Raw genomic sequence first — 12,197 nt, 5'->3', positions numbered from 1 at the left:
TTGCCTTTATTCAACAACTCTGATTTGCTTTATATTGTCTTCTTCACAACTTTTGCCCGGGATGTTCAAACTATGTTAGGCCAGAGGATAAATATTCTAGTACTTTTATTCCTGTTTAGGCATGCAATTAAATCCCCCAGTTAAGTGTTCCCTCCTACTATATGATGGCTACATGTAGAATGTCATCATACTGTGTATGAAGCTGCCCCTTTGTCAGATTCAAACTCTGACATTACAATGATGAACAGACATTGATCTATCGTTTTGATTTATGCTAACTTGTGTAAGAATTTTAAGTTTAGATCATTTAAAAAAAAAAAAGCTTTTTGAATCCATTTGAATTACTTTATAGAATATTATACGTATTTGATATGTTTTTTGGTCTATATCTTGATCTTCAATCTATATTGTTTGTTTCCTTTGACAGTTTGTTCATTTATCAAGGACATAGTCCAACCAGGCCTGGTCATGGTTACTGTAATGGGAGGTAGTGTGACTATCACTTGCTTTTGGCCACTTGGTCCAGGCAGACTGTTGGACAGAGACCCCTTCTCATGGTATCATCACTTTTCATTAGCCAATATCGTTTTTACTACAACAGCTTTACCAAGGACTTCACTGGGACAAAATGTCTGAGTGTGAAGAGAGGAGTTGACAGTTTCAACCTAAGACACAGTTAGGGGACTCATCTACATACTACTGTGCTGCTATTGAAGTAGGCGAAGTCAAATTTGGAGAAGGAGCTGTTTTGATTGTCAAAGGTAACCTAACTTACTTCTTTATTTTTGATTTTCATTTTGCGTCCATGAAATTCTAAATATACATTACAAATTGTTGATGAATAGAGGTAGCAGTACAATACAATTTACACACCATGACCTTACTCTATAAGTCTTTTCAGATTTAGAGTCCAACAGCATGTCTGGTAATGGGACCAAGCTGGATGTTGAGTGTGGTCACTCTAATGATCCACAGATGAGAATCCTGGTCCTTCTCTCCATCATAAGAACTAGAGTTCTCGTCTGCTGTCTGACCATCTTCATCATCATCTACACCACCAGGAAATAGATCAATCTAAGACAAATGTCAAAAGACTTGGGTTTTGCAGTAACTGTTGAAATTACCACCATCATGTATTGCAAATTATGATTAATTGAGATTGCTGAGGTGTTAAAATAGCATTTTTTTTTTATTAATGGCATGTTAGCTTATTTAAAAAGTTGTATGTTAATTGAATGAACTGCTCTTCTATATATGTGCATACAGTGCATTTGGAAAGTTTTCAGGCCCCTTGACTTTTTACACATTTTGTTACGTTACAGCCTTATTCTAAAATTAATTAAAGTATTTTCTTTCCTCATCAGTCTACAAGCAATACCCCATAACAACAAAATGAAAACAGTTTTTCTAAATGTATGCAAATGTATAAAAATTTAAAACAGAATTATCTTATTTACATAAGTATTCAGACCCTTTGCTATGAGTCTCAAAATTGATCTCAGGTGCATCCTGTTTCCATTGATCATCCTTGAGATGTTTCTACAAGTTGGAGTCCACCTGTGGTAAATTCAATTGATTGGACATGATTTGGAAAGGCACACACCTGTCTATATAAGGTTCCACAGTTGACAGTGCATGTCAGAGTAAAAACCAAGCCATGATGTCGAAGGAATTACCTGTACAGGGAAAAATCTGGGGAACGGTACCAAAAACATTCTGCTGCATTGAAGGTCCCCAAGAACTCTCTCTCCTTGCTGAGGATCAAAGGTGCCGCTAACCAAAGGTTTGAAGATAGCCAGACACCCATCTCCTGAGGGAGTTGGCCCAGTTTTATGACTTAACAACCGGTCGTAAATTGTTTCCAACTTTCTCCCTCTGCCTCTCACTATCCAACAAATGAATGTGCTTGGTATAGAGAGAGACTCTTGCCTAAAATCTCTTACATCAAAAGACTGGACATTGGAAGATTAGTTTTGAAATCCAAATGTTTGGAATGGTTGGTGGGGATCCAAACAATAATCATCTCATATAATTTAGTGTTTTGTGATGTTATTACGGATGGTATAACAAGATAACTGTAACTCTGTACGTGTACACGTCCTAGTTATCAGGTTTGCATCTAAATGTTGTATAAAATAAATGATTAAGTATAAGACTACTTTTGTGAAGATGTGAATTGTGTGACAATGTGATTTCAGCCTTCTAAAATGAGAAAATTATTTTGCATTTAAATCTATGCTCAGTCAGTGGCCACAAGTATAAAACCCTTTGTAACGAAATTTACATTAGACCAAGCAGGTGGATGGTGTGAGGTGACCATGGACGTGGACATGGTCCACACGTTTAAATGGTTAATACTACAAGACCAGAAAATGGTAAGCCCCTCTGAAACTCTCGACGAGTGAAGAAGGTAAAGACTAAACCAAACATTCACAGTCTGCAGCTGGGTATGTAAAGTAGTCTAGGACAACTGACCAAAGACGAGAGGGAAGGACAGATCCCTCTCACCACTGTGTGTGTTCATCTGAGGTATCCATTCTAAGAACACTCTGAGACAAAGAAGCCTACAACTAAGAAGGACATTGTGAACTCTGATGGACAACCAGAGATTTACATCGAACTACTCCCTATAGTTCTTGGCTGATTTATTTTGATTTTCCCATGATGTCAAGCAAAGAGGCACTGAGTTTGAAGGTAGGCCTTGAAATACATCCACAGGTACACCTCCAATTGACTCAAATGATGACTCAGAAGCTTCTAAAGCATGACATCATTTTGTAGAATTTTCAAGTTGTTTAAAGGTACAGTCAACTTGGTGTATGTAAACTTCTGACCCACTGGAATTGTGATACAGTGAATTATAAGTGAAATAATCTGTCTGTAAACAATTGTTGGAAAAATGACTTGTGTCATGCACAAAGTAGATGTCCTAACTGACTTGCCAAAACTATAGTTTGTCAACAAGAAATTTGTGGTGTGGTTCAACACGTCACTGTCTTGTATCTGAGGGGGGTGGAGCCATGATAACATACAGTGGCTTGCGAAAGTCTTCACCCTCTTGGCATTTTTCCTATTTTGTTGTCTTACAAACTGGAATTAAAATGGGTTTTGGGGAGGTTTGTATCATTTGATTTACACAACATGCCTACCACCAAAATATTTTTTATTGTGAAACAAACAAGAAATAAGACAAAAAAAACGTGTTTTCCCTTAAACCACTCAAGTGTTGCTTTAGCAGTATGCTTAAGGTCATTGTCTTGCTGGAAGGTGAACCTCCGTCCCAGTCTCAAATCTCTGGAAGACTGAAACAGGTTTCCCTTATGAATTTCCCTGAATTTAACGGCATCCATCATCACTTCAATTCTGACCAGTTTCCCAGTCTCTGCCAATGAAAGACATCCCCACAGCATGATGCTGCCACCACCATGCTTCACTGTGGGGATGGTGTTCTCAGTGTGATGAGAGGTGTTGGGTTTGCGCAACGATATAGCGTTTTCCTTGATGGCCAAAAAACTACATTCTAGTCTCATCTGACCAGAGTACCTTCTTCCATATGTATGGGGAGTCTCCCACATGCCTTATGGCGAACACAAAAGCGTGGTTGCTTATTTTTCTTTAAGCAATATCTTTTTTCTGGCTACTCTTCCGTAAAGTCCATCTCTGTGGAGTGTACAGCTTAAAGTGGTCCTATGGACAGATACTCCAATCTCCGCTGTGGAGCTTTGCTGCTCCTTCAGGGTTATCTTTGGTCTCTTTGTTGCCTCTGATTAATGCCCTCCTTGCCTGGTCTGTGAGTTTTGGTGGGCGGCCCTCTTTTGGCAGGTTTGTTGTGGTGCCATATTCTTTCAATTTTTTAATAATGGATTTAATGGTGCTCCGTGGGATGTTCAAAGTTTCTGATATTTTTTTATAACCCAACCCTGATCTGTACTTCTCCACAACTTTGTCCCTGACCTGTTTGGAGAGCTCCTTGTTCTTCATGGTACCGCTTGCTTAGTGGTGTTGCAGACTCTGGGGCCTTTCAGAACGGGTGTATATATACTGAGATAATGTGACAGATCATGTAACACTTAGATTGCACACAGGTGGACTTTATTTAACTAATTATGTGACTTCTGAAGGTAATTGGTTGCACCAGATCTTATTTAGGGGCTTCATAGCAAAGGGGGTGAATACATAAGCACGAACCACTTTTCTGTTTAGAATTTTTTGAAACAAGTAATTTTTTTCATTTCACTTCACCAATTTGGACTATTTTGTGTGTGTCCATTACATGAAATCCAAATAAAAATCTATTTAAATTACAGGTTGTAATACAACAAAATAGGAGAAACACCTAGGGGGATGAATACTTTTTCAAGGCACTGTACATTATTATAACAGCATGATCTACTATATAATGTTTATATTCTCCTGTGGAAGAAAACACTACAAAATGCATGACTGTTCAGACTGTACACTACTACAATGACCTGACAGTCAGTGGAACAGTGACAGGCAGACATTCTATGGAAAAAAAGAACAAAGATCACAAAGATCAGAAGTACAGTGACCTATTACTTCCAAGAAAGCTTAATATAATGAAATGCACAAATAAACTGAATACTAGCTGTAAGGAAAGTTAAATGGCAGTTTCTTGTAAAAAAAAAAATATATATACTCTATTTATTTAATGTTGACACATTTATCTGATTGCCCTGACGTTTGGACATCTGTCCTCCCTTCACACTTGCTCCTGCTCTCCCTCTCTGGCACTCAAGAGTGCCAGACTGCCTTCATTACACACACCTGTCACCATCTTTACGCGCACCTGTGCTTCATCACCGGTCACCAGCACACGCAGCAGGGTGTCATTGGACTCACCTGGACTCTTTTAATTTGTTGATTGCCTTCCCTCTTTCTGTGTGCTTCCCTGTGTGTTCCCTGTATCAGCATTGTTGTCGTTTCCGTTTCCCCTGTCCAGACGCTTTCCGTATTCAGTTCCTGTTCTGTTTCATGTTCATTATTCATTAAATGTTCACTCCCTGTATCTGCTTCTTGTCCCCGGCGTCTGTCCTCACAGAAATAGAGGAAGGCCAGCTATTATTTTTTATGACAATCTATCAGCAATGCTTATTTGTTGAGCATTTAATTGATCTTTACAGAATGTACATTGCATAGAGATGCATGTAACATTACAGACAGAACAGCGCAAACTGGCTCTAACCAGAACTGAAAGACATTGAGACTGGTGTTTTGCAGGTACTATTTAACGAAGCTGCCAGTTGAGGACATGTGAGGCGTCTGTTTCTCAAACTAGACACTCTAATGTACTTGTCCTCTTGCTCAGTTGTGCACCAGGGCCTCCCACCCCTCTTTCTATTCTGGTTAGAGCCAGTTTGCACTATTCTGTGAAGGGAGTAGTACACAGCGTTGTACGAGATCTTCAGTTTCTTGGCAATTTCTCGGATGGAATAGCCTTCATTTCTCAGAATAGAATAGACTGACGAGTTTCAGAGGAAAATACTTTGTTTCTGGCCATTTTGAGCCTGTAACCAACAAATGCTGATGCTCCAGATACTCAACTAGTCTATAGAAGACCAGTTTTATTGCTTCTTTAATCAGAACAACAGTTTTCAGCTGAGCTAGCATGATTGCAAAACTGTTTCTAATGATCATTTATCCTTTTAAAATGAAAAACGTGGATTAGCTAACACAACGTGCCATTGGAACACAGGAGTGATGGTTGCTGATAATGGGCCTCTGTACACCGATGTAGATATCCCATAACAAAATCTGCCGTTTCCAGCTACAGCAGTCATTTGCAACATTAGCAATGTCTAAACTGTATTTCTGATCAATTTGATGTTATTTTAATGGACAGAAAATGTGCTTTTCTTTCAAAAATAAGGACATTTCTAAGTGACCCCAAACTTTTGAACGATGGTGTATATAAACAAAATAAAGTATTTTGTTATATTTTCACCTGTCAGCATTAACAAGATTCCATCAGCAAACAGCATATGATTCAAGAAAATCTTCCCACAGTTGTAGGTCCCAAGGTCCTCTTGCCATGTGGCAGAAATGTTGAGGTGAAATGTGTTTTTGCCAGCCAACACAGAGAATCACCCTCATCAAATGCGTTGTAGAATTGCACATCACTCTCGTACTTTGACGATTTAGCAATGTATTGAAGCACAGTGCTGGTGGTGAGTTTGTACCACATCATGTAGTTGACGTTCTCACTGGTCATGTGGCAATCAATAGCCACATTGCCTCCTTCTGGAAAGAAGCAGGCTGAACAATTATTTGTGTTTTAGATGTACCTGAATTAAAATAATAAATGGACCATGTTGCAAACACATGTACCAAATATAGTAAGAACCTGTAATGTATGTTTAACAGTTATAAGATTAGTAAATTGAGCTAGATTTTACTTACAAGCTTTCCAGATGAAAAGAAAGATGAAGAGTTGGTCCATCTTGCTTGTTCCTTCAAGTGATGATATTGACCTGTGTGAAATGCAGTCTCTCTACAGAAGAGAAAGGAAACTTGTGTTTGCTTTCATTGGTTGATCTCCGGTACCATCTGATCTGGATGTTCAAATTTGATTGGCTCATGAATGCAACAAACGCTGTACATTCATGTTGTTGTACAGCTTGAACATGTGTTGCACAACTTCATCACATTGCAAGTTTGAATGACTATGTTAATTGCACTTTTTTTCACTGAATGTGACTGTGTATTTATCCTTTATAAGACATAAATACAGCTCATACTGTCTACAATATCTCATACACAATTTATTGTCCAATGTATGGACGGATATAAGCCCTCCCATCATATAAATATGAGGAGGCTCTTTCTTCTTGTCCCAGATGATGATACTTTACATCACACTTAAAACTGTCATGTGTGTGGGGCAAAGTACTTCAGAAGTCTAGGTCAAATGACCCAATAGACAGTTCAGTTGAATATATATGTAGATATCAAGCTGCCTCATGAAAATAGTGGTCTACTGCTGCTAAAATGGACAACTTGAAGAGCTAGTATAGAGTATGTGATACAACTGACTGACACCACTGAGACATCCTGCTGGAAATCACATAGAGAGAAAGACAGAGAGAGAGAGAGAGAGAGAGATTCAGAGAATGAAGGAGAAAGATAGAGAGAGAGACTCAGAGAATGAAGGAGAAAGTTAAAGAGAGAGAGAGAGAGACTCAGAGAATGAAGGAGAAAGATAAAGAGAGAGAGAGAGAGACAGAGAATGAAGGAGAAAGATAAAGAGAGAGAGAGAGACTCAGAGAGAGAGAGAGAGATAGAGAGAGAGAGAGAAAGAGATGGTCCTGCGCAGAAGTCCAGCAGGCCTCACCAAAGTGTAGCTAGTTACAACCTCATGTTTTGTTCATAGCAGAACAAAGCTTACCTATAAATAGGTTGCTGTGTATGTGAGGGGGTGTGTCACATGCAATAAGTAGGCAGAAGACATCATTTAAAAAAATAACACTACAACAGAATGAGGCCTGACTAAAGCCTGTCCTCATTCTGTGGTAGTGGCTGTTGTGCAACTTTCACTATGAGTAGTTCTGTTGCAAGAGGCCTAAATCATTTACCGTAACATGATGTGGTACTGCTAGACTTCACATAATTAAGTCAACTTTGACCTACACATTTGTGTTGAGAGGTCCTTGTTGCACTAAGGTGCTGTTTCATTCCAAAGGGTGTGAACAATACAGGGCCCTAAGGGACAAAGTAGAGAGTAGTGTGGGTGCAGGTCAGTCTTCCTGTGTTAAATGTCTATAAGAGGTTAGTTTCCATCAGTGGAAAGTTACTGCAACACCACCACCTTCACCACAAAGCTTTGTAAACAGACCATAATGTCTGAGACAGTTAAGAGCATCCGTCTGTACAATGCGCCATATCATCATAGTATGCAATGAGTTCAACTGAATCAAATTCAAACAGTTGGAAACACTTTATTTTTCTTTACCACAAGCAACTGTTGCTAAAATGGGCACAACAAATACAATAAAAATAATAATAATCTGTCGCTGTGTCCTTGAGCAAGGCACTTAACCATAAGTGGCTGTGAACCCACTCCCTGCGGGTGTCTCAGGGGGAGTTGGGGTTAGTAACAAAATAACATTTCCATTACACACTTGTGTACCAAGACAAATAAAAGCACCACCCCTAAATATTATTATTATTTAAAAAAAAATGTTTGTCAGAGAAGCAATGCATTCTATTATTTCATCTTTGAATAACAAAAAAGCTATGACCACTGTTTTCATCAGATTTGACTGCTTATGCATTCATAGATAGAGTTAATGAAGATAGAAGTAGTTAATAAAGAGTTATCTAGTATAAAAGGATCATTGGTTCATTCATCCAGTTCTACTGTCTAATTCCAGCGTACACCACTGTCTCCATGTGACCTCTCTGTCTTCTAGACCTGTTCTTCTTGTTGCTCAGATTCAGAGCTACGTAATGGAGACTGTCTCCATCTTTCTGGAGCAGGGGGACCTTGTGGGCGCTGCAGGATTTCAGTCCATCACGGCGTAGTGTGTTACCAATTGTTTTCTTGGTGACTATGGTCCCAGCTGCCTTGAAATCATTGACAAGATCCTCCTGGGTAGTTCTGGGCTGATTCCTCACCGTTCTCATGATCATTGCAACTCCACGAGGTGAGATCTTGCATGGAGCCCCAGGCCGAGGGAGATGACAGTTCTTTTGTGTTTCTTCCATTTGCGAATAATCGCACCAACTGTTGTCACCTTCTCACCAAGCTGCTTGGCGATGGTCTTGTAGCCCATTCCAGCCTTGTGTAGGTCTAAAATCTTGTCCCTGACATCCTTGGAGAGCTCTTTGGTCTTGGCCATGGTGGAGAGTTTGGAATCTGATTGATTGATTGCTTCTGTGGACAGGTGTCTTTTATACAGGTAACAAACTGAGATTAGGAGCACTCCTTTTAAGTGTGCTCCTAATCTCAGCTCGTTACCTGTATAAAAGACACCTGGGAGCCAGAAATCTTTCTGATTGAGAGAGGGTCAAATACTTATTTCCCTCATTAAAATGCAAATCAATTTATAACGTTTTTGACATGCGTTTTTCTGGTTTTTGTTGTTGTTATTCTGTCTCAAATTCTCTCTCACTGTTCAAATAAACCTACCATTAAAATTATAGACTGATCATTTCTTTGTAAGTGGGCAAACGTACAAAATCAGCAGGGGATCAAATACTTTATTCCCTCACTGTATGTAAACTTCCGACTTCAACTGTATATCTATGAGGTATGTAGAGTCACAGAGATTCTTGGGGTGTGCAAGCACAAGGTCTCTCTTGAAAAAAAAAATATAATAATAATTTCAACTAGACTAAACATAATTAAATAAAGGTTCAATAAAAAGGCACTTCATCTGTGATAAGAAATAGATGTGTCTTGGTGTTCCTCCATTTCTAATGGTGTGATGGAGCCTGACACATTCAGCTAAACTGCTATTACTTTTAATCATATTGTATATTTGTATATGTGGTGGCAGAGATGTTCTGTAGACAGAGAATAGAGATGTATGGAGTAAAATTGTATGGTTTATTATGTTATGTCTTAAAATAAAAAAAATAATGACGGCTGACTATGGCCTGTGCTCCTTCTGTGGTGCTGGCTGTTGTGCAACTTTCACTATGAGTAGATCTATTGCAAGAGGCCTAAATCATTTACCGTAACATGATGTGGTACTGTCACATAATTAAGTAAACTTTGACCTACACATTTGTGTTGAGAGGTCCTTGTTGCACTAAGGTGCTGTTTCACACCAAGGGGTGTGAACAATACAGGGCCCTAAGGGACAAAGTAGAGAGTAGTGTGGGTGCAGGTCAGTCTTCCTGTGTTAAATGTCTATAAGAGGTTAGTTTCCATCAGTGGAAAGTTACTGCAACACCTCCACCTTCACCACAAAGCTTTGTAAACAGACCATAATGTCTGAGACAGTTAAGAGCATCCGTCTGTAAGAAGCGCCATATCATCATAGTATACAATGGGTTCAATTTATTCAAATTCAAACAGTTGGAAACTATTTATTTTTCTTTACACAAGTAACTAGTTTACTGTTGCTAAAATGGGCACAACAAATTCAATACAAATAATAAAAATCTGTCGAGTTGCCCTTGAGCATGGCACCCTAATTGCTCCAGGTGTGCTGTACAATGGTGACCCTGGCTATGAACCCACTCCCTGTGGGTGCCTCAGGGGGAGTTGGGATTAGCAACAAAAAAAACATTTCCATTACACACTTGTGTACCAAGACAAATATAAGCACCCCCCTAATTATTACTATTATTATTATTATTATTATAATTATTATTCAACAACAACAAAAAATAGCAATGCATTCAATTATTTCAACATTGTATAACAAAAAAGCTATGACCACTGTTTTTATCACGTTTGACTGCTTATGCATTCATAGATAGTTAATGAAGCTAGAACTAGTTATTAAAGAGTTATCTAGTATAAAATGATAATTGTTTCATTCATCCAGTTCTACTGTCTGATTCCAGCGTACACCACTGTCTCCATGTGACCTCTCTGTCTTCTAGACCTGTTCTTCTTGTTGCTCAGATTCAGAGCTACGTAATGGAGACTGTTTCCATCTTGGTCCTGTGAAGCACAAAATAGCATTGTTGACATTCAATTATTTTAAACGTATAATTTGTTACCCACAATAGTGAAGTTGTTTAAAGACAGGCTTCACAATAGACTTCAAACAATATACAATCATTTCTGCTTACCCCTGCATCTGACTGGGTAACTGCAGGACCTCTGGTCTGAGAGACGAGTCCTAAAAAGAATGACACAAAAGATTAGGATAATTCTACTTCTTCCACTACTGAAACAACAACAAATGGTGACATCAATGTAGCAAGGGATAGTAACTTACCTCTGCACTGCACACATGTTGTGTTGTTCATCTTGTACATGATGCAAACCAGGACAATGATCAAGGTGAACGTGACACCTAATGCTACACCCAGGCAGGACACCAAGACAAGAGGATCTGTTCTATGGTCTGTTGAAATTCAAACAGTAATAGATGAAACCAGAATAGCAAGTAAGTGTATGTTCTACACAGTAGACTATACAGTAGATATAAAATAAAATATAAGCTGTATCATATACCCTCAATGTCCAGCTGGGTCCCGTTCCCAAACAGTATCTCCCCACATGAAGCCACAGCACAGTAGTAACTTCCAGCATCAGAGAGGCTGAGGTTCCTCTTGGGGAGGTTGTAGACACAACTCTGTGTAGGAGACCCAGCCTCAGAGCTCTTCTCACACTGATCACTCCTGTCTCCATGGGTGTAAATGATTCCTGGACGGGATTCTCCTGAGCCACGTCTGAACCAATAGACACTGTGTTCTCCTACACAGGTCTCAGTGTGTATTGTACAGTTCAGAGTCACAGAGTCTCCTGGCTGGACTGACTCAGACACAGGCTGCTGGAGCACAGACATGCTGTTGGACTCTGAGTCTGAAGACAGAGAGAGAGACCTAAGTAAGACTAAGATGTGTTGGTGAAATACATAAAAGGCCATGAATTCATAACTAGCATTTGACGTAGCAGTCATACGAACATACCAATATACAGGGCCACCCATTTTGAAATTGAAGAAGCAAATATTTAGTCACCTTTGACAATTAAAACAGTTCCCTCTCCAAATGTGAGCTCATAGATGGCTGTAGTGGAACAATAGTATCTAGCTGAGTCCCCTGTCTCTGTCTTGGATATGGTCAAGTTACAGCTGTAGAGTCCTCTCCTCACACCCAAACGTTTGGTCTCAGTAAAGTCCTTAATAAAGTTGTTGGAATAATAACTATCTTGGCCAACATAAAGAGATGATGCCATGTAGAGTGGTTTCTGTCCAAATATCTGCTTGAACCAATTAAATCTGATCACCGACACATTCGGACAAAAGCAAGTGAGAGTCAGAGTTCCTCCCAGCTCAGTAACCATCACAGGGGTTGGTTGGATTACGTTTGTTTTGGTAAAAGCACCAACTGTCAAAGCAAATAAACAAAATGGATCAAAGACAAATACATGGATAAACCATTTCCACTCGTTACAGACAGAACATCCTACTTCACCTATCATATTCAAACTACATACTACGAATGTAGGAATTCAATTAAAATGTCTTACACTTACCCAAGTTGATGTAAAA

At 39.1% G+C, this 12,197-nt stretch overlaps 1 protein-coding gene and 1 long non-coding RNA gene across 2 annotated transcripts in view; both read right to left on the bottom strand.

Moving 5' to 3' along the window:
• The window catches only part of LOC106608706 (immunoglobulin alpha-2 heavy chain-like), a 61,671-nt gene extending 49,682 nt beyond the window's left edge, over window positions 1-11,989 (bottom strand). The window contains exons 1-2 of the mRNA XM_045722580.1: window positions 11,665-11,989; window positions 11,156-11,506 (exon numbers count right to left, since the gene is read on the bottom strand). Of these exons, the coding sequence (XP_045578536.1) occupies window positions 11,156-11,506; window positions 11,665-11,989 (676 nt within the window). The remainder of the gene's footprint in view (window positions 1-11,155; window positions 11,507-11,664) is intronic.
• On the bottom strand, window positions 10,166-11,098 carry LOC106608738 (uncharacterized). Its single transcript, XR_006770582.1, has 3 exons — window positions 10,917-11,098; window positions 10,768-10,817; window positions 10,166-10,636 (listed from the first exon to the last, which is right to left on the bottom strand). It is a non-coding gene; the product is annotated as an uncharacterized lncRNA (long non-coding RNA).
• Window positions 11,990-12,197: the final 208 nt, after the last annotated feature.

The sequence above is a fragment of the Salmo salar genome, chromosome ssa07, assembly GCF_905237065.1.
Source record: "Salmo salar chromosome ssa07, Ssal_v3.1, whole genome shotgun sequence".
NCBI classification, from domain to species: Eukaryota; Metazoa; Chordata; class Actinopteri; order Salmoniformes; family Salmonidae; genus Salmo; species Salmo salar.
The sequence above is the reverse complement of the archived record's forward strand: the minus strand, read 5'-3'. Positions and strand labels throughout refer to the sequence as shown.